Here is a 23881-nt window from a genome sequence, read left to right on the forward strand (position 1 = left end):
CAAAAGTGGGCTTGAAGCTCAACATCAAAAAAACTAAGATCATGGCATCCGGCCCCATCACTCCGTGGCAAATAGAAGGGGAAGTCGTGGAAGTAGTGACAGACTTCACGTTCCTGGGATCCCAGATCACCGCAGACTGTGACTGCAGCCATGAAATTAAAAGACGCCTGCTCCTTGGGAGGAAAGCGATGGCGAACCTAAACAGCATGATAAAAAGTAGAGACATAAAAAAAATTCTTTTGAACTATGGTGCTGCAGAAGATTCTTGAGAGTCCCTTGGACTGCAAAAAGATCAAATCAGTCAATCCTAAAAGAAATCAACCCTGACTGTTCCCTGGAAGGCCAGATAATGAAACTGAAGCTCAAATACTTTGGCCACCCAATGAGAAGGGAGCACTCCCTGGAGAAGACCCTGATGCACCCTTGGACTGCAAGGAGATCGAATCAGTCAATCCTAAAAGAAATCAACCCTGACTGTTCCCTGGAAGGCCAGATAATGAAACTGAAGCTCAAATACTTTGGCCACCCAATGAGAAGGGAGCACTCCCTGGAGAAGACCCTGATGCTGGGAAAGATTGAAGGTCAAAGAAGACGGGGACGGCAAAGGATGAGATGGTTAGACAGTGTCATCGATGCAACGAACATGAAATTGAGCCAACTTCAGAGGACGGCGGAAGACAGGAGGGCCTGGCGGGAGATGATCCATGGGGTCGCGAAGAGTCGGACTCGACTGTGCGACTGAACAACAACAATCCGGTTACTAGCTGGAGGTTTTCCTAGAGAGATCTGTATTTTCATGGTTGTAGGGTAGCTTCCCTGCAAGAGCAAAGGAAACCTAAAGTGTCTTTAGTCAAAAAGTGTAAAGCTGGCTCGTCAGCTTTGAGTTGGGAAATACTTGGAGATTTTTGGGGTGGAGCCTGAGCGGTGGGTGTTGCCTTCTGACACACTTCTGGTGATGTCATGGGGTGTGGCATATGCAGATAAGTTATGCTAATGAGTTATGCTAATGAGCTCCTGCACCTCTTTTTCCACAAAAAGACCCCTGCCCGGGGGCAACTGGTTCCAGCCACCCTTGCTCCTAGCATAGCAATGCCTCTGGCCCAGCCCCAGCCCCCCCCGGGAAATTGGAAAGTCTACGCCCCTGCTTGAGAGTAGCAGTTCTTAAACTGTGCCTCAGGATCACAAAGCACCACAGGTGGGAGGACTAGCAGGATAAGCAGGGGAGAAAGTGGCAGATTTGGTTTTGTATCTGCCTAATATGCCAAATGACCATGAAGTACAGCCTGTTGCTAAGCAATAACATATATTTACAAACACTAAACTTGAAAAAAATATGTTTGTCCAGTGATAACTAGAGATGGGGAAAAAATCTGGGATTTTTGAAGATGGGGGTGTTTTTTTTGTTTGTTTTTTTAAATAGCCATTTTGGGGGAAACTGAAATATAAGCAGTACTCTCTTATCAAAGCTAAACATTGTACTGCGATATAATGCATCATTTATAACTTAGGTAGCACATAAAATTGCACTATTCAACATATTCTGAATTTTACAAGTATGATAATACAATCCTAAACCGAGTTACTCTTTTCTGAGCCTTTTGACTTGAATGGATTTAGAAGGATATAACTCCCTTTATATCAGCATTGCAAATGCCTCAGTTGAGCAAAACTGTGAGCATACGCTCCAATACTGGAGCTAAAGAACTGCTAGCTGCTGTTATTTTGCATATATATCTGAAAGGTATGAAAAAATAAATGCTGAAAATAGAAAATATGCATTTTTGTAATAAAAGAAAGTATATGATCTGGACAAAAATAGTCTTTGTCACAATAGGGCTAGCAGCGTATTTGGATAGCAAGTTAAAACTTTATAATACTTCAAACTCCTTAATTGTGTATTATCATCACACACATTATACATACTACTTGTGGATCAAATTAGTTACATTTAAACAATACACCCTTACAAATACCGTATGCATTTACAGTTTATACACAGGAATCTACTAATATTGATTTATAGGGGGGGGGACTTCACATACTGAGTAAATCCTTGCTTAGAAAGCATCTTACTCATTCCAAAACAGAAAACATTTCCATGCTCCCTAAAATTTCCATTTTTCATTCAGGAGAAATGGGGGGGGGGGGAATCCTTGGGGAAAAAATATCTTTCTCTTGCCTAAACGGTTCTGTCTCCCTTCCTCTGCCACTCCACATTTCTATTATTAACTGATGTGAGATTCCTGCATTTTATGCTGGGGAGGGGGAAATAGTATAAAAGTTACTTCACAGGCAGGTCCCAAAAACTGCTGTAAGTTTAGACATGGGTTCCACCCCAAAATGTTTGAACCACTTTAGAAGGTAGTGTGGAAGTTGGTAGGGAGGTCATTTTAACTGTGTATAGGTATACTTAAGATCAGACCAACAGTTCATACAGAGCTGTATCTACTCCTAACAGATGATAAGGGAATGAGTTGTTTTCATCCCTAACTTTCAGTAACCAGTATTTACGGTCCCCTTTAGCATCAGTCTATACCAGCCTGCGGTGGCTCAAGTGGTTAAGACGCTGAACTGCAGGCTGTGGAAGGTCAGTAGTTCAGCAGTTCGAGACCCGGGTGCCGCATGATGGAGTGAGCTCCCATCTCTAGTTCCAGCTCCTGCCAACCTAGCAGTTCGAAAGCAAGAAATTGCAAGTAGATAAATAGGTACCACTTCGGTGGGAAGGTAACAGTGTTCCGTGCGCCTTGGTGTTTAGTCATGCCAGCCACATGACCACAGAAACATCTTCGGACAGCGCTGGCTCTTATGCTTTGAAACGGAGATGAGCCCTAGAGTCGGATTCGACTGGCTTTCGAGCAAGGGAACCTTTACCTTTACTATACCAGCCTTACTATCCTAGTGAATAAATGAGGGAGGAAAGCCTGCAAAAAACACAACATATAGCAGAACAGGCGAGACAGACAATTCAGTAGATGCTCGCAAGATAACTCCCATTGATGTGTACATTTGAATGGGCCTTTAAAGCATGACAGAGGGCAGGCAGCCTTTCACAAAAGGAAAAAAAAACTGTAGTTACTCTGTGCCTCCATAACACTCTCCCCTTTTACTTCTAAGAGTCTCATCTTTCCATTTATTCTGCAGGTTACACAATGGAAAATTGTACTTGTTCTTAGTAGAAAATTCACCAGTTTGTTTGATGGGTTATGCCTCATGCACCAGATTCAGAACAGGATGCCTTTACAGACAGGCATTTTAGTCAATATGCTGCAGCCTGCAACTGGAGATTTTATTGGCTACAGTGAGCTTTTTTCACTTTTATGATTTTACCCCACCTTGCCATTCTTTGTACTGAAAAGCGAGTAATACATCTTCTAAATAAAGTGATTTTCTTTACACAGTGAGAATGTATGTTGTTCGGTAGTGTTAGCAGCTGTACTTTCATAAGAGAATGAGCCACCTCTTTTGGTGTACTGGTTAAGTGTGCGGACTCTAATCTGGAAGAACCGGGTTTGATTTCCCACTCCTCCACTTGCACCTGGCTGGATGGCCTTGGGCAAGCCATAGCTCTGATAAGAGCTGTTCTTGAAAAAGAGCAGTTTCTGTCAAGAGCTCTCTGAGCCTCGCCTACCTCACAGGGTGTCTGTTGTGGGGAGGAGAAGGGAAAGGAGTTTGTAAGCCGCTCTGAGACACCTTTGGGTAGTGAAGTGCGGGGTATAAATCCAATCTCTTCTTCTTCTTTTTCCCAGGCTTCTATGCTAAATTTTTAAGGGAAAAACACCCCTTAAAGTCCCTTTCATGAAGTTTTAGAACTTTACTTTGCCACATCTGCTACACTAGAAAAATGGAAACTGCACAGATAAAATAAAACAAGGCTATAACAGTGCAATTCTAAGCACAGTTACACCCATTTAAGCCCACTGAAATCAACAGCAATAAATAAGAATTATCTTGGTTTAGGAGATTAACATTATACACTGATTCAGCTAATCTCCTTGGTATAGGAGATTAGCATTATACACTGATTCAGCACAAGAGTCTTGTACATTCTGTCACTTATGGAGTTTGCCACCAGCAGAAAGCACATTATTTTACAGAAGAAAGCTGTGCAAGTTCATTTTTCTACATTTCCAGCCAGTGTCAGTTTTATTATTCTGACTTGTAATAAAATCAACACAATGCATACTACCCTCCATTACCAATATGAGAACATTTTTAAAAATTACAGAGATAGAGACTAGAGGTAGGAAAAGTTAAGTAATTACAAGTCAGAATTTGCATAACCTAATTCTTATAAATTGATCTACCTTTGGTAAAATTCAGAACATCCCACTGAATTGTGGCGAGACCACAGAACTTGAAGTGAAAACATCCTCATTTTTCTTCAAATCAGCAGCCTTCAAGCCTTCTAACTACATAGCCAAAGCCCCCCCCCTTTAATCATATGAAACAAATTAATTTACTTTGAAACACAATAAAACACTGAAAGTACAGATGCAGCTCAGAGTACATTTCAATCAAATACTGCATTTTTTCCAGAAAACTGTAAGACAGAATAGGTGAGGAAAGATGGTAAACTTGAGAAAGAAAAGCTGATAATACTGACCTGATGGACCAAAGGCCTGATTCAGTATAAGTCAGCTTCATGTGTTAATGTGACAGCTCCTAAACCATGTGGGGCCATACACTACTGTTCCCTAAGCTCCCACTTAATTCATACACAACACCTTGTCAGCAACATGATCCCATTGATTCCAGTGACGCCGACAGACTCAGAAGGGTGTAACTTTGCTAGGTGAGCTGGATTTGAGTCCAGTAGCACCTTAGAGACCAACAAGGTTTTTGAGTTATACGCTTTCGAAAGTCAAAGTTCCTCTGTCAGATAATGGTTAACAGGAAAGGGAAAATTCCAACTTCCTACCCCAGAGAGCTTATAGTCTAAGTATTCTCATACTATTAAACACTACTAACAAATCACTGGCTATGATTTAAGTGGCCTAACATGGTCCCCTCTCTCCCTTTTATATAGCCTATAAATGGCGATATATTAACCTCCTACTTAGACACAGTGGTAACTGGGAGCTGATCTTTAGGAATCACCTTTAAACAATCCCTTTCTCAGAACTAAAATGAACTCTGAGTGATGCTGAATGAAAAAACTTAATACAATTGTAGAGAGGTGGGATATAAATGTTTTGATGAACAATGAACAACAACAAAAAATCATTAACATCCCTAAAGCTACAATGACAGTATCTATTAGATGCAAAGACTTAACAACTAAAACTGCCAGCAAAAGACCCACACCATATTAAGTTGTAAATATCTTATAACATTAAAATTATCTCAATCATCAGAAAAATATAGGCCATGGATACAGTAGCTTAAAAACTGACTATAAGGCGTCTAAAATGCATGGGATGAAAAAAAATGTTGTCTGACATATAAGAGACTGTAAACTTGGCACCAGATGAGCCTCTACTGAGAAGGCCCTGTCTTTGCTGTACACTCACCTAGCTTAAACATGTGGGGAACACATAGAGCAGGACCTCCATAGATAACCTCCATTGACTGTCAAGTATATATGAATGAAGGTACTGTAGTCCCAGGTTGAACAGAGGTCACAAGGCAATTCCAGCACTTTGAACTGAGCTCTGAAGCAAACCAGGTGCCAGTGTAAAAAAACTGAAGACTGACAAGATGTGTTCCCCATGCATTACCCCTGCTAACAACCTAATCGCTATATTTGCTGCTATGGACAAAAAGGAATTGAGCGGGAAATAAGTGTGCATGGTCTGAACCTATGTTCCCGGGGAAAGAAAGGGGATTCTCACATTTACTTTGTAGCTGTAGAAGTTTCGAAATAGAGCTCTACACAGGCACAAAGCCTATGAGACCACGAAGAAGTAATCTGAAGCTTCCAACCTGCCTTCAGCAGCAGCCTCACAAAATGTATTGGAATAGTTCAATCTGGAATCATACCATGCAGAACTGTGGCCAAATACTGTTCCTTAAGGCAGGGCTGCAGTTGGCAGACCAAAGTTGATAAAGTGATTTACAAGCCACAGAAGATATCTGAACCTCCATCTGTAGCCCCAGATCAAAAGGCATTTCTAACTTGTGTACCTGTTCCTTAACAGAAGTGCAATCCTATCTAGAACTGGAAGATTCCACAAACCAAGACTGGAATGTTAATCAACCAACATCACCTCAGCCTTATCTGGACTGAGCTTCAGTTTATTAGCCCTCATCCAGTCCATTACTTCCTCCAAACACCGTTTTAGGAAATTTACCACTTTACCCACCCATGCTATACTCTTTGGATAGCCACTAAAAGACAAAATGGGCAAGGGTCATAGTGTCAATTGCCTCATTCCATAAGTCAAATGAGGAAGGCACAAGAGCACCAACTATGATAACTGGAAACTCCTAAAGGGCTGTCAGGAAACCATCTGGTTTCATCAGCCTCCTGAGGCAACAATCTTACTTGGTCCCCTAACTCTGCAGAGGTCCAGAAGCCCAGACCTTTCTCCATGATAAAGAATCACTGCGATATCCTCCACACCCTAACCATACTGAACTGAGTCAGAGAAGAAAACCAAACTGAGTGCATGTCCTACTTGGGACTATGATGTTCTAGGACAACCCCATGGCTGTCATGGATGCCACAAAACCCTGAGCTACCCATTTGGAGAGAAGAAGAAGAAGAGGAGATTGGATTTATACCCCGCCCTTCACTTGGAGTCTCAGAGCGGCTTACAAACTCCTTTCCCTTCCCCTCCCCACAACAGACACCCTGTGAGGTAGGTGGGTCTAAGAGAACTCTTGACACAAACTGCTCTTTTTCAAGAACAGCTGTGCCAGAGCTTGTGACTGACCCAAGGTCACATCAGCAGGTGCAAGTGGAGGAGTGGGGAATCAAACCCGGTTCTCCCAGATTAGAGTCCGCACACTTAACCACTACACCAAACTGGCTCTGACTACTGAAACCCCCCCCAAAAAAACTAATAGCCTGAGAGCCTTCAACACCAAATACAAGAGCACCCCAACAGCTAAGGAACGAGGATTGTTAAACAGCACTCTGCTTCACTAAGTACCTGGCAAAGAAGTCATTTTAGACTGACAGACAGCTACCCTTCCCCCCTCAGCTGTTAAGACTAGGCTGTTACTGCACCAAGAACCCTTAAGTAAGCTCTGAAGTGGAGATAATACTTACAGCTTTTGCAAAAATGACCATGAGTTCAGGGAACTGATGAGTGAGGAGAGCTAACATTGCCGTGAAAGAGCACAGCCCTGCTGTAAAATGGATGAAAAAAGGAAGCTCCTTCTGAGGATAGACGGACACATCATGAAATGCTGGAACAAAAAAGATGATAATTACTTAATAGTTCAGGTATTTGGGAATGATTTTATAAATGTCATGATTTAGCAGAGAAAACACACTGCAGATTGTTAAAAAACAGTCACAATTTTATTTATACATTTGGATTTTTAAAAGATGGAACAAACGGCATTGTTGACAAATGTTGCAATACAGCACAATGCTAAATACACTTCCCAAAAAACACTAAAATATGATCAGTTTTACTGAAATGTAGGTTCTGTCAGAGAGTGGTCTGGGGTTGGCAAGGCATTTACCATTCAAGCAATATGATGTGATTGTTGGGGGGGGGGGTGCACTTTTGACTGCCAGTGTTTCCTTGTAAAAACTCCATAGAACTTATATAAGGGCCAATTCAGATCTTTGCAAGTCATTCTTCCCAAACTAATTTTAACTAAACTGAATTAAAACTAAATTAATTTTTTTTTCTATATGGAAACTGCAGGCCAAATTTATCCTGCACCTTGATTAAAATTTGATAGATCCCTGTGAAGCACTTAAACTTCCCAAATTCCATTAATTTTATTTTTATAAGGTGCATCACTTAATTTTTCTCTGCTGGGCCAGTACTAATAACAGCAGACTGAATGAATTGCCTCATCTCCCTTCTCCACAATCAAACTATAAGCAGAAACTACATTGACTATGCCCGCATTTCCTTCACACAATTGGCTCTAGCTAATTCATACAGAAACTTCTAATTACAGCCATCATATTTTATAAATCCAAGGCTCCCTGAAAGATAAGAAAAATTTAAGTTGAAAACAGCCTGAACAGAAAGATTTCCACAAAACCTACAAACTTGAATATAAATGATAAGATGGAAAAAGGATCTATAAGAATGCTGAATACATGGCACATTATTTGTGGTTAGATGTATATTAGTGCAAGCCTGAATGAAGTTTAAAAAAAAGTTCTTTCATTTAAAAAAATCCAAGTCGTTGCATTTTTAAAATTTCAGAGCCACTGGAGAGTTGTAGTGTAAAAGTGTTAAGATGATTTTATTTATGGATAGCTTTGTATTTAAAATTTAACAGGAATGCGTGAGTGATTGTGCTGAAATGTCTGCACACACTGCAGTTTAATTTTACCGGGAAACCCACGGCTTAGGGTTAGTCACTAGCTGAGGCATTCCTTGAGCAATATCCTGCATGAGTGAGAAATGAGTAATTTAAAGCAGTCTGGGGGCAGATTTTAATTAGTTTTTAAAGAGAGCTTTTCAAGGTTTTTTGTAAGAAACACTTTTATTGAACCACATATATGCAAGTGCCCTTGTGGCAGATGTGCTTTGGTAATAAGCACTCCACACTTTGCAAATGAAGGGCTCCCCAAGATGCAGAAGTTAACACTTAACAGAATCTCACCAGCACCTAGCATGAAACAAACCCCTCATTATAACCCTCACATTCAGCAAGCAAGAAGTATATTTTCAGGTAGCTTTACAAAGGGTCACTCATAGACTCAAGATAATGATTTACTAGAAGAGAACCTCTATTCTGATCTAATCAGAGATGCCAATGAAGAACCCTGAAGCAGAATGAGAAACCTGGAGACCTGCTATTAGACGGCTCAATAAAGGAGGCAGCCCATATGTAGGATTTTACTTACAATATTTTTAGCCAGACATTTCTGACATCACTTCTTCCTCAAATTAAGCAGATATGTTTCTAGGCTATGTGCTCAAATGACAAAAAAAAAAAAAAAAAGAGGGGGCAAGTCAGCTACTTGAAAAATCTCAATGTTCTCAAAAAGAAAATCTACAAAAGAGCTTTATAGGGCAGTGCACAGAGACAAAAGTCTTGTGTGGAACCTGTAGGGCAGAGGTGTCAAACTCATTTGTTACGAGGGCCAGATCGGACATAAATGTCACTTTGCCGGCCGGGTCATGTGTGCCATAAAATGTAATGCCAGGGACGGGAAATATAAACTTTACAAAGGACATAGGCAAATCCAATTAATTATATTATTTTTTACTCAAAATTCATAATGCACAGCCTCTGTCATCTGGCAGTAAAGGTAATGACCACTTATTTACGGGCTGGATAAGAGCCCTAGATGGGCGGGTTCCGGCCCAAGGACTGTATGTTTGACACCCCGGCTGTAGGGTCTCATAAAATGAACTCTCAGCCACTAGTCATAGCTTCCATGAAAAGCAATGATTCTCCTCAAGGTACCAATGGACATAGAGCATCCTGAATTAAACATTTTTGTGCTGCAAAATGTTACTTACTTCCTAGATGGAAGCACTTTCCAGACAGGAAGAAACACAAGAACCACAGTGAGATGCTGCTATGTGACAACTGCACATACACAAAGAGGAACAGAGGCATGTACCACCATCTTACATGACGATCTGTATGACATTAATGTGCACGCAAACAGAAACCATGTTACATTGGAAGTAATCCTAAAATGATTAGGAGACTCAGTTGGTGTAAAGGGCATATTATGGTTCCTGGGACATTAGAAACTGTCTGTGAGCACCATTCCCTCTTCTGTCCCAATCCACATAGGTCTGAGAGCACTCTTTTTGGCTGCTGAACTTTAATGATCAATTAACTGAAGTTTCAATTTACACACATTTTGTAAATGAACTATTCCAGTCCCATTTAGAGCAGTGGAGAGTATGCCCACAACACAGAGAATTCTGAAGTTCTCCAGCACAGCACACTTTAGCGTGACTCTGTGCTGATCAAAATTACCCTATCTGACCTTCTTTATCATTTGCCATGGTCATTTAGAAGCCTACACCAATCAAGGGAGCAAATCTTCAATCAAGCTCTACAGATTGGTCTCTGAAAGGATGAACTAGCTTCACAGGTTAAGTGATACAAACAGTGCAGACACCATCGATAGTACCTATGTAATGAGAATAAAAAGGACTAACTGAATTTGGTAAATTCAGTGTCTCTTCCCACCAGAGAGAAATGCTCATTCAGATTTAGGAATACACGTTTGAAATAAACACAACTTTAATAGCTGTCACACTCCCAGCTAGAAGCTGCCAAAGAAAAAGGAGGCTGTTGGCCAGCTCTGAGTGGCTGATGGGGAGGCCAGTCACCCTAAGATCCTGGCCAGCACTTTGGGCAGCAACTGGGGGAGGCTGGGCCTAACCAGTGCCATATGGGCATACCCCTTTAAGGGCTTTTCTGACACCCAGCTGATTGGCAGTGTGAGGAAAAGGGCAATGGTGAGCCCTTCCAGGGCAGTCCTAGCCTATTTGGGTCAAAAGAAACAAGTAAGGGGGAGGAACCAGGAGAAAGGCATGCTGTGAAGCAGCCCTTACCTCCTTGAGGATGGGGCCCCAGCCACAGGAAGTGGGCGGCAAAGAAGAAGCTGGCACAGTGTGTGGGGCTGCCTTTAAAAGGGGCATTGAGCAGGACTCATGAGGACATGCTTCTTTCCCCAGGCTGCACAGAAGAAGGCTGGGAGAGAGGATGAGGATCCTGATGACATCTAAAAGGTTACTAGGAGTGGTGAGGTTTAACTTTGGTGATATAAAACCAAGTGGCAACATTTAACCAATCTTGAAGTTAAGTGAAAACACAAGAGGAGGCAATTATAGCCTACTTCTTTAACTCCTCTTGGAAGCACTAGAAAAAGAAATCCACCTTCTCAGTCATCTTCACATTACAGGACTCAGCACAGCACAACACTCTCCCATAACATCACAAAGAAAGTACTGGAGTTCATAGGCCATGCAGAAGGAGCTCTTCCATAGGCCAGTGCACCCCTCCATGAACCAGCAGATTATAGTTGAATAGAACAGTTACTTACTTGGTAATAACTCTCTGTCTGCTGTCTCTGTACAGCTGGGATAGGGATAAAATAGATGACCTTTCTCTAATGGATACGGGATCATTCTAAACGCTGAAGGAAAAAAAGACGAAAATCATTGTTACTTGACTCATGCAAAATTAACATTTTTACCGTCTACTAGGGTTGGAGTCATTTCTGCATTCTGCATAGCATCTAGAAGATGTTATTACTAAACGCAGTAGTCTGCTGAGCGATCCCAAAGGAGAAGGAGGGTGGAATTACTTCTGTTCCTATCCAGACAACGAATGGTAAGCATGGTTACCAAGGCAGTTTCAGTTGCAAATCCAGGATGGATGACAGATGTAAGTGGTTAAACCTCTTCAAAAGAGGCACCATCCTTCCCTCTCACAGAAACACTGATAATTCCCCCCAACCCACTTATACTCTTACAAACTTTCACCTACCATGTTAGACAAGGCTCCAACGTACAGTGGTTGCCCATGTTTCCTGAACTCCCTCCTGGCATCCAAACACAAAACAAGCTAAAAATGATCTAATAAAAAGAGAGGATGCCTCTAATATTGTTCTCATCCAACTAAGATTGGGTGAGAATCACTGCAGTGTTCTTTGTATGTACCACCTTGCTTTTATTGCATACCTCTGTAACCCACTTTCTGCACTGTGGCAATTCAGACCTTTTTTGCATTGCTTTCTAGCTCTATAATCCTTGTCCTGTTGCACTGTTTATGAGATTATGCTGACTGTGTTTTGTAATCTGCCTTCAACCTCAGCAAGAAAGGTGGGGTACAAATGAGGTAAATAAATCTACAAGTATCTTATGAAAGTGTTACCAGTGGGCTGCTACACTTCACCTTTTGTCCAGCCAACCGGGCACCAAAAGCCTGATTCCACTTCAAAAAGGCTCTGTTGAATTGCATTGTGCAGATGTATTAGTAGCTGAGATAAAACATTTTTCTTTGCTGGCATCACAACTGCAGTGAACCTCTTCAAATAGGCTCCAATATTGCATTCAGCTAGACTGGGCTAGAGGTTTTGCCACAAGCTTCAACAACCTCCTTTAAACAAAGGATGGGAGGGGAAAGGATGCCTGAGAGATACTACGTTTATGTGCAACTGTATGTTAAAGTCAGCATCTGATTCCACATTCACCAGCCAATCTGCAGAGCAATTCTTTGAAAATCCACAAATCTCCACAAGGAGTTATGGAAAGAACCATTTTTATTAATATTTCCTTATACAGTTAACAAATAATAAAAAGGTTACAAAAAGTAACAACAGCAACATAGATCCCAGTTACAATGGGAAATATGGTGTACAATGGGACCAGGAAGACCAATTCAAGTGTTCATGTGGCAAAAGTTCAGGCACTGCTGTGTGTGAGGGACTTATCTTTGCCTTGAACCACAAGGAAAGGCAGGACATAAATGTTTTAATAAATAAATAAAAAGAAAATGTATTTCAGTCTCTGAAAATAGCTATTTTTGTCTGGAAGAAAGCAACAGGTCTAAGACCAACACTTATGATGATAATATAAAAATCAAGGGAGCTTTACACAGCACCCATCTGAACAGCCAGAAGAAACTTCAGATTGCCATTTAAAGTATCAATTTTAAATGAAAGAAATTGGCTCACATCACTGACAAAAGGATACTTACTGCCCTCCCATGTACAGTGCAAGAGATTAAGGGCCCCTTCTATGCGCTTCCAGTGCTGGAGGTGGAAGAAAGCATATGCCACTGCTTCACTGTCACCACGTTTCAGAATGTGCTCCGGAGGTAAAATTAAGCTTTTCATTTCTAACAAGTACTAAAAGAAAAAAGCATGAAGTGAGATGACATTACACAGGGCATTGTGGCTAGTTCTTTGATACACAATCCCACAAATATTACAACATTAGGTTTGGCTCAGCTCTCTGTGCATATCACTTAAGTGAGGAGATCTTGCCTGTGCTTGGAACACAATGTCTGACTATTATTTAAATGCAAATTAATAGTCTGACAAAATCCTCACAGACCAGCATGCATAGTTCTAACTCCCAAACAAATGGAAAGTATATAGGACTTGTGTTATAAAAGATTAACACATTCATATATCAGATTGTCATACACAAAGTGGTCCTAAGGATTAATAGCTGATTGAGGCAAAGTGGAAGCTAGGTATTTTAAGGGGGGAAATCAGAGAAACCTTTTAGTCCACATGGTAGAACAAGCCTTTGACACCCCCCCCCACCCCCGTTAAGAGTTAACGCTGAACTCCGGTTCTTGGGAGAATGTTTTAAACAAAACCCTAAAAAACATTCAGTAATGAAAGTCAGCTAACACAAGTCACAAGGAAAATTACAGTGGCATGCAGGGTCAAGTAGCTTTCCACCCAGCAAGACTAGTCAGAAATCTTATAGGCATACCTAACCCTGGCCCACCATTCCAGCTGTAAACCAGATATCCCTTTTTCTTGTTGTCTACAGCATATTTGGACTTGCAACATGTTACTGATGTATTTTTAAACTCCAATTCAAATAACACTTAAAAAAAAGAATGAAGTTTACTGTGCAAATGTGGGCCTATGGAAGAACACTGCATTCCCTTCATAGATCACTGGATTTATACACAGGATAAGGATGGCAAAAACAAATACGCACAAAGAATTAGATCTGTATGAGAATGACTCCCAAGATGTAGAAGTTTTTAATTCCCCCCCCCCCCAGGGTGGGACTCACAGTTTCAACCTGAGGACTGTTTTTAATTGTTGATCATATATGACTGTCCTTCCCACACCTTCAGCATGAAGGAAGTAGTGGCAGAACTGCCCAGTCATCCTCGGTAAATCAAATTACAACAAAATTGTGTATCACAACACATCAGTCGAAGACTGATGGAACAGGACACAACACTAGGTCACATAAGCATTAAAAATAATATGCAACTGCCATCAGTAGCTGTTGAGGTCCATGTTTCAGGAGAAGCTAATGGTATTTCCATCTTAGTTGGAGTATCACCCTTGCAGGAAGGTTCTAATAAGGTTCTTTAGTAAGGAAGACTGGAAATTGTTATAGTTAGGACCTCTGGTCTGTCTCCAATGACTAGTATCTGAATGAACCACTCGCTCCACAGGTGGAAGGCAGGCTCTATATCATGACTGTTACATTACATTTTTCTCCTAATCTTATCGTATTTAATGGATAATGCCACTCACAAAACAGAATCTAAGCCGTTCTCACAAATGCACAGAATTTGATTTCTTTTAAAGAACATTAACAAACAAAAATGTTGGGCTTTTAAAAATTTGCTTAGCCCAGCCCACTCAGTAATGGCCAAATATAGTCCCATCTTTGATTATGATAATCAGCAATTCCATCAGCTCTCCCCCAAACTGTACAAATGCAAACAACTCACCAAATTATTTCATCAGATGCCACAGACCATGAGATTATTTACTAATCCAGTTCAAGGGACTTAACTTCTTCCATTCAGATTCTTGAAGGAATGTGGCCAGGGCTGTGCCCTGGTCAAATAAAGCACATTTACTGCCTGGCTAGGTTCTTCTCTTAATGTCTTGGGGCTACTTCTGGGAGGGTAATATTCTTACTAATCCCATTTAATCCTCTTTGACTATTTTTTTAACACAGTAAAAGATCATTCGCACAGGGTCACTGTGGGAAAATTGTCTCAAATATCTGACCTCTGACATGACTCCTCATGGTCTCTGCAGTGACTAGTTTGGTGTTGAGCTGGATTTCACAAATAAGGGAAGGATAATGTAGTACCAACAGAGACTAAATTAATGTCTCATGCGATTGTGAACTCTTCATATCAGGGGCTAAAGTCTGCTTGTTCCTCTTACGCCATGTAGAAAGTATAAATAAGTGGAAGTTGCAAAAAAACAGATTTTTTGTTCCCTCAAACATTTGGTAAGCCATTTACCTTCAGACAAGAAATAAAAGAGCAAATATTAATGATGATATTATTTTAGTTATGGCTCAAGATGCAAAACCAATGTTGTATCTTTTTCTCACAGGTAAAATAATCATGTCGATCTCTCAGTATCTACCTTAAGAGTTGCTCTGATATTTAGTCCATATACTTAATGTGGGAGACTTGAGATACACTGAAGTACTAACTTTTGCCATTCTCACTAAAATAAGGCCAACTTACGCTAAGCAAGACTGCAGTGAAGAAAAACAAGAAAAATTGTAATTCCTTTCTGAACAGTTTCAAACTAATTACAGAAAAACTGTATTTCACCTCCATCTATGCACATTATATGGTGGTGGTGAGGTTCTGAAGACCTATTTCCTCTACCTCCATTTTGCTAATGATCTACTATTAAGGCATGAACAAGGGTGTTATCCTGTCTGCATCACTCTTTTTACTCTGTGCTACCCTTCAATCTTTAACTTTGCCTAAGATTATCTTTAAGGACTTGTATTACACACACAAAAACAAGTCAAATTTTGTTGTTAGATTTAATTCTTTTCATGAACATTCTTCCTGGGTATCAGAGATTAAACTAAGTAGAAATGTACCAAAACAACAACAAAAAACAAAAACTCACACCAAGCAAGACCAATTCACTATGATCAGTTTAAAGATAAAGCCAAATACCTAATATGTGCTAGAACTGGATTATTTTTAGAGCATAGTTTGGTTGTTAAAATAAACTGTTTGTGTCTGTCTAACATAGATAGCTCACTATCCTCCCCACCACCATTTTGGCTGGATGTGGGACTTTAAATACAAACAATGAAATCAAAAGGAAACACAAGAAGAAGAGGAATGGTACAATTATTGATAATGTAAGACATTAACATTCTTAACATCTTTTGGTACTAGCCAGCACTACACAATGACACTAAAAATAACTTAAACTCCTGAAAGACACAGGAGTTCTGAAACAACTGAAAGAACACCCAACTTTTAGATAATGATAGTACATAATCTTCTTCCCCTAAAGGCAGAGAAGCTGAAGGAAAATCTGTCTGAGACTGTCTGAAATGAACTTGCTGTGCTCTTGATCAGTCATGCAGGCAAACAACAAATTCTCTCAGCAATTAGCTCTCTCAGTGCACATTCTATCAGACTGGACAGGCAGACAGAAGACTAGATGGATAAATTCAGACCTTCAAGGCAAGAACCATTTGGCCGCCCTGATTATCAGAGGGGGATTAGGCTGAGGGATAAGCCATCCTTCCCCTATCAAGTCTGCAAGGACCATATATCATCAATGTTAGGAATGTGTGGAGCTGTGTAGAGGTTTCAGTTATACACATTCATTTAAGGAGAAGGTGAAAGGGGGGAGGAAGTCTATCATCCTGGTTAGTTCCATAGGGTGATATGGCTTTACATTTTTTTAAAAAGTAAAGTTTTAATTGTTCCATCCTATGACTAAAGACATGGAAATACTACACTTCTAAAAGCTATCTTGCAAACACAGTGGAGGGTTTGGGAGGGTGGGCAAGTTGTACAATGACATCAGCTTACAAACATTTATGCCTCAGGATAGTTACTAAACTGGCCTTTAATTTTTACCTAGAAAAAGGAGATGGATGTGCCCACATGTGCATATGTGTGCACACATGAAAACTGCCCTAAATAAATAAGTATCTAGGGCCCCGTCCTTTAGATATTTAGAATAAGAGTGCTCTGAGCTCATTGAAGGAGGGGCATGGGGGGATAAACATGTAATGACTAAAATTAATGTAATGACTAATATTTGCAAGAAGAGGCACACATTATGGAAGTCTGGATAGTTAGTATGGTCTAAACAGTTTTTCACAGCTAGGGAGTACCATTTTCTCCATCAATATAAATACAGGATTAGAAGAGTCTCTTATAAGAGGGAAGGCTCCATGTGTCAAAAAAAGCAACACTGCTGGCGGCAAAGGAAAGCACTACTGCTAGTGGAGCAGATCTGCAGGAACCAGTCCAAATTTATTCTACCGCAACTGCAATAAGCATGTTGTGCCAATCCATCTGCAGTACATGTTCATAGTATTCTGCTCTTCTCAGATCTGATTCAAACTTCAGGGCAGAGATAAAGTACAGTTGTTGTTGTAGTTGTTAGTCATTCAGTCATGTCTGACTCTTGGCGATGCTATGGGCCAGCTCTCTCCACATTTTCCGATCTTGTACTGTTTCTTTGAGTTGTTCCATGCTCAGGCTGGTGTCGACCTTTATGGTATCTAACCACTGTGTTCTTTGGCGGCCCAGTTTCCTTTTGCTGCTAACCAATCCAAGCATAATTGCTTTTTCTAGTGAGTTCTTCCGCATGACATGGCCAAAATAAGTCAGTCGCAGTATTGTGATTTTTCCTTCCACTGGCATGTCTGGTTTATGAGCTCCAATATTTGCTTGTCACCTTTGCTGTCCAAGGAATGCGCAGGAGCCTTCTCCAGCACCACAGCTCAAATGAGTCGATTTTCCTCCTGTCCTGCTTCTTCATGGTCCAACTTTTACAGCCATAGGTTACAATGGGGAACACAATAGCACAGACTAATCTGCATTTGGTTGCTAGGCTAATGTCCTTCCTCTTCCATATTCGTTCACGCTCATCATTGCTGTGTGACCCAGCGTGATTTGACATTTTATTCCTGGACTGCATTCACCTTTTTGGTTGATCTGTAATCCTAAGAAAGTGAATTCTTCCACACATTCGATATCTTCATTGTCAGCTGTTATTTTGACATTTCTCTTCTTCTCAGTGGTTATGAATTTGGTCTTTTTGATGTTTAGAAAGAGGCCATACTTCTCACTTTCCTCTTCGATTTTCTTGAACAGGTATTCCAGGCCTTCTTTATTACAAGAGGAGGGTTGTGTTTACTCAAAAGCAAGACTAGTTTTTCATGGGTATGCCATAAAAAAGGGGGGGGGGCGTCATCTTACATTTGCATACAAGTTAGTTATATGCAATAATTATTATTTTTTGTATGCAACTTTTTTGAAGGGGGCTGCCTTACGTTCAGGGCCATCTTCAAGTAAATATGGCAGACACAGCTGAAGAAACGCTTCCACAAGGCTAGGGCTTCACACAAGCATCCCAAATCAATTGCTCAATTTGCATGGTCAAGTCCTAATACCAGCACTACTCCAGTGCCTTGTGGGAAGCCAACTATGCAGGAACATTTTACAGCGGCAACCACGCATCTGCCACAGTATCTGAAATCAAGAATAATAGCTTACACTGAATGATCCACATAGGATTCTGTTCTTCACAATCTGTTCATGAGGCCCTGCTGGAAGGATTCCCCACTTGTGGTTGCAAGATTAACATTCACAAGGAGCAGAGCTTTTAAACTAGTTTCAGGAGGAGCTATTGTATCATGATGGTTAAGAGAATAAGCTGCGGTCAGGGAGGTCCCTAGTTTTGCCTCTGCCACAAACTCACTAGATGTCTTTTGCCAGGCCTTCCTCTCTAAGCCTCTGCTTCCTATGCCACCAGCAGATAACACGGACCCTACCTTCTAGAGATGTTAAAAGGATTTCAAGATGATGTGTATGAAGTATTGAAAATGCTATATAAATGCAAAGCACTGTTATTAGAGGCCCAGATGTCACCAAGGAGGCTTGCTAAGGTTCAGTACTTCTTTTCCTTAGGGAATTTCAAGCACCTTAGTACCAAACTAGCTTCCAAAACAAAGCAATTTCATAAGGATATAATAATGGCTTCCAGAATTGTTTTTTAACTTCTCTGGAAAAGATTTTAATCTCATCTATGCTTTTCCAAAAAAACAATGTTTAAAAGTATTTTTTAAGTCCAGCTCTTATTTCAACAGTATTAAATAACAAACAATACCACTCATAATTAGGCATTAAAGGGAAAATTCAGCGGCACTACCCTATTGACACAGCCCTGAATGGAAACTTGCAAAGAATTCTCTCTTTCCTGGAACTGCACTAATGGTTCATCACAATATCAAACTTCCTACCCAAGCAAAAATTTGGCAGTCTTCTGAATTTTTCAGAACTGGGTCTTAGCTGTTGTTCTTTAGCACATAAAATAAATTATTACAAGGCATGAAACATCCTTTCCCTTTAGTTCCTACAGAAAGGTTGCTCTTTTGCCTAGACACTATGGACCGGACCCTTCCTCAGGTAGATACAAGGTCCATAACAAGAGCCTCATATGACCAGTATTTTCTCTCACAATACATGCATGAGGGCACTGCAGCAGAACATTATGGGGAGTTTGTTCATGCCTCCCATAGCCCTGCCTGTTCTCTCTGTTTCATTGAGCCAAGGAATACAAACTCTGGAAAAGGCTATGGAAAGCACTGCAGTGCCTACATGTGTGTACAATACAGTCCCTACATGTGTGTACAATTATCAATGGAGAAAGACCACATTATGGGATGGACAGTTCCTTCCAGCTTCCTCCAGAGGCACTAAGCTGTTCCTTTGAGTGGAGTGATCCCATTCTTAAAGAGGTGCCAAAGCTGAAACACCTTGTGATACTGTAATAACTTGGAAAACTTAGGAGCTGTACAAAACAAACAACCCAGCCCTGCTGGTTGAAAAGAGAAGGAAGGAGATAAACAGAACAGAATCCAATTATTATGGCCAAGATGACTACTGCCTCCCTGCACACCATTTCCCACTATAATCATGACAGACTACACTTGGGAATGAGCAGGGTGTTGTTCTCCTCTAAGGACTTAGAGAACATCCTAGGGATGGACATAGCAAAGAATGAATGTCATTATCCCCCTTGCTCTGACAGCTTGTGCTCTGCTGTTTGTTAGGGCTGCAGTTCTGGGACTCCAACTGCTTTAGATAAACTAGGCTGGTTAATGAGGGCTCAGGTAAGAAACATCTGCCCTGGGAATCTCATCCTCTGTCAAAAGCCTGAGACAAACAGCCAAACAAGGCATCTCTTTGTGTGCTCTGAATACTCTGAGCACAGAAGAAGGGCTGAAGTTCAGTGTCCTCATAAGATGGAAGCACAATGACTACCATTCTTTGATAGAAGGGGCCCAGACTACCAGGTGAAAACATTACAGTCTTGTAGAAGTAGGAAAGCTTTCCTCGTTGTGGATCCTGCTGTGTCTGCTGCTTTCTTGTCCTTCTCATTTGGCTCCGTGATTATCCTTCTCCACAGGAAAGTCAACAACCTGAATAGGTTCTGAGGTCAGTACTCTCAAGATTTCCATCTAAGCTGGGTGGCTACATGCACTCAGAAGTCTGTTGGCAGTTTGCTGTATTGGTCCATCTGGCCTACCTCTAAGTTGCTCAAGTAGGGAGAAAATAATAAATTCTGCCTTAGGCCTCTGAAAACTTCTAGTTTTGAGGGTTAATAAGTAGCTTGCAAACAACAAAAACAATTTCCAAATGAACAGCTTAAATTCACCGAAAGTCCTACTTCTGGATAAGGGGAGCATATTCCCTCATCCAAGGGTATCTAGCTTGGAAGAAGAAACAGGACTCTTTTAGCCCAATGGCATACCAAGGGCAGGGTGTGTAGTCCACCCCGGGCACAGCTTGAGGAAGGCCCTTGAAGGGGGGCTCTTGAAGTCAGAATCATGCTGCATCCAGCCGAATGTCTTTCTTTTTATTTTTAAAATGCAATTCTGGCTGCAGCCACTAGGGGCGTAGGGGAGTTTGAGCATAGTAAAAAGCACTCTAGGATTGGCTAAACTTCCCTTGCTCCAAGACCCAGCCAGCACGCTGATAGCTGCTACAGTAATTGGCAGCCTGCAGGTAACTTTCTCCAACAGTCTCGCCTTTCTCTCTTCCTTTCCTTGTACCCAGCTCAGCCAGATCTTGCAAAGCAGTAGTTACAGTGTTGCAGCAAGATAAAACAACCTTTCCCTCTCTTAATTTCTCTCCCTCTTTTTCACACTTTTCTCATTCATTTATGCCTCTCTTCACCTAATTTTTCTATGCCCCCCCCCTTTCAGTTCTTGGTCTCAAGACCTTCTCATCCCTATCCTGCTTGGTGACGGAATGTATTTAAAAGTAGTATAGTAGCAAACGTTTGTTAATATTATGAATCTGCTGGGTACTATAGATTGCACTGGTTCTGCTGGGCTTCTAACCCCCCCCCCCCCTTGGACTGTTTCTGTGCTTGGCATCAGTTCTGCTGAGCTGGCATTGCCACAATGGCAGTGAGTTTGCTGGGCACCCTGTGACTGCACTGGTACTGCTGGGTACTTGGTATGTTGCACTGGTTCTGATGGGCTTGCAAAATGCCCCCCCCCTTTCAGTTTCTACTGCAGAGATTCTCCAGTTTGACTTTAATCCTTTGGAAACAATGGAGGATGGGGGCACCCTCTTTTGAGGGTAGTGTATTTCTTAACATCCAGTCAGGTGAAGCATGCGATCACTATCTTGTGATCTTTTGGCTAGTGTTACTTAGTAAAAGTTAGTACAAAGGCAGACTCCTATCTCTCAAAAATGCCTTGTAGATGTTTGGGATGGTCAGCTTGTGCAGTTCAAAATGGAGAAAACAAGCCCTCCCAAGTGCCTGCTCAGAACACGAGTGGTATGATACAATTTATTTATTTTTTGCTGTCAAGTCCACAACTGACTTATGGCAACCCTGTGTAGGGTTTTCAAGGCAAGAGATGTTTGGACGTGGTTTGCCATTGCCTGCCTCCATGCTGGCCCTGCTTAGCTTTTGAGAACTGACAAGATCAGGCTATTCTGGTCAGGGCTAGGTCGAGAGTAGTGTGACTGGCCCAAGGTCACCCAGAAAGCTTCCATGGCACAAGTGGGGATTCAAACCTGGATTTCCCAGATCCTAATCTAACACTTTAACCACTACACCATCCTGGCTCTCAAGATGGAATAGCGTGTTGGAATTTGAATTTTTTTCGTGGCATGATTATATATATGAAGTTAAATAAAAGAAAAAATTCACTTTCTGCATTTCTTTTCCAGCTATTATTATTATTGTTTTATTTCATAATTATTACTGAAAATAATTTTGTCATATAGCTAAGCAGGGGTGATGCGGAGGCAGGCAATGGCAAACCACCTCCCAATGTCTCTTCCCTTGAAAACCCTACAGGGTCACCATAAGTCAGCTGTGACTTGACGGCAAAAAAAATAATAGAGGAAGGGGTATTAAAAAAATTATCTGCCCCGGATGCCAAAGAGGCTAGGTATGCTACTCTTTTAGCCCCATGGGGATTGTTCCACAAGCAAGCACTTCCACATCATGAAGGAATGGACTCAATATAGAAAGAATGGTATACAGGTTTACGTAGGGAGTAACTATACTTAGAAAGAAAATAACTGTAAAAAGTCCAACATCCTTCTGAGAACTCATCTGTTTCTTATTGTATGACTTACCCAATCTATCTAGTTTTCAGCTGGAAAAAATCCTACATTTCAGCCATTTAGAAAAAGCTTTCACTTTCTATTAAACAAAACCTGGTCTATTAAGAATTTCACTCTTCAAAAAAACTACTAAGAGCATGCAAAAAACAAATTATTCCCAAGAGAAGTTATTTTGACTCATTTGTACACACAATATGCTATAGCTAAAGATCAAACTGTCCAAAACAATGTTGATAGCATCATATTTTCCTGGCGAATAGCTCTGTTCTCTAAGTGGAAGGTGGATCTCCCTAAAGAGGTGAGCAATTCCTAGCAGTCAGTAGTCCTGTGCTCCTTTCATTTCTTATCCAATTTCTTTTTATTCTGAGTTTTGCACATACTTGCAACTTGCCCAATTTTCACTTGGAAGTCAAAGCAATGGGGATTTCTCCCTGAGCTGCATGCCTAGCCATATGTACAGCTGAGAAGTTTAGGGGGAAAAAACAAGCTCCTACAGCTGAGAAGTTTAGGGGGAAAAAACAAGCTCCTGATGTTCTCACAGAATATTTTCTGGAGTTCATAACAAAAAGATTGTCAGGGACGCCTTGAGTACATATTGTCCCTGGCCTTGGGCAAAAAGAGAGTGCCATCAGCAAAGCAACCACGCTTTGCTTCCCCTCAGTGACATTTAAGCAGTAACTGAAATACTATCATAAAGGGAGCAAATGCACTTACCTTTGGGACATGAGGGTTAAATTCAACAGCTCTGTGAATTGCTTCTACTGCATTAATCTCTGCTGTACTAAGTCCTCTTCTCGAGGCTGTTTCTGGAGAGAACCTGCAGCAACACCCAAATGCTTGATAAATTTCTAAAACCAAGAACAACATAGCTTCTTTCCTTTTAATTTATCTTGAAAAAGGTAACATGTGTAAGCAAACTGTGCTGGCAGACCAGCAATGCAAGACTTCAGTCCTACAATGCAATTCATGCTACTTCAAGATGCCATTGCATATGAGCTTTACAGCAGAAGTGACACATTTAGCTCTTTGTTTCTATGGTGGTCCATGCAAACGAAACTTTGACTCAAGGCAAGAATTCATCTTTCACCTATCCTATATAAGTCATCAGTGAATGCTCAGGAAACACATACCACTGCTAACTCAGAACAGCAACCCATATCAAGTTCAAAGAAACAGGAGACCAAATACCCTTAAATCCAGTTTCAGGCTTAAACCTGATTAACATAAAGAACAGCAGTGAAACAGGTATTGTCTGCAACTGCACCCATGTGACAACCACTCCACATGTTAAGATAACTGCATAGAGCAGCTCCTCATATAGATTCTCCCCTCCCTCCTTACATGCATACACTACCAATCTGTCGTTAAAGTACTGCAATATACTTGGTTTGAAGAGGCATGGAAAGCACCAAGTGAGGAACAGTTTGCCTCACAGAGAGGCCACTACCCA

The 23881-nt window shown here is 41.0% G+C and overlaps 1 protein-coding gene across 1 annotated transcript in view; it reads right to left on the reverse strand.

Moving 5' to 3' along the window:
- Positions 1-23881, reverse strand: part of ST7L (suppression of tumorigenicity 7 like) — a 75867-nt gene that overhangs the window by 22085 nt on the left and 29901 nt on the right. The window contains exons 11-14 of the mRNA XM_015411065.1: positions 23146-23248; positions 12814-12964; positions 11156-11248; positions 7214-7353 (exon numbers count right to left, since the gene is read on the reverse strand). Coding sequence (XP_015266551.1) covers positions 7214-7353; positions 11156-11248; positions 12814-12964; positions 23146-23248 — 487 coding nt within the window. The remainder of the gene's footprint in view (positions 1-7213; positions 7354-11155; positions 11249-12813; positions 12965-23145; positions 23249-23881) is intronic.

The sequence above is a fragment of the Gekko japonicus genome, unplaced genomic scaffold (assembly GCF_001447785.1).
Source record: "Gekko japonicus isolate JY-2015 unplaced genomic scaffold, Gekko_japonicus_V1.1 scaffold610, whole genome shotgun sequence".
In the NCBI taxonomy this organism is placed as follows: Eukaryota; Metazoa; Chordata; class Lepidosauria; order Squamata; family Gekkonidae; genus Gekko; species Gekko japonicus.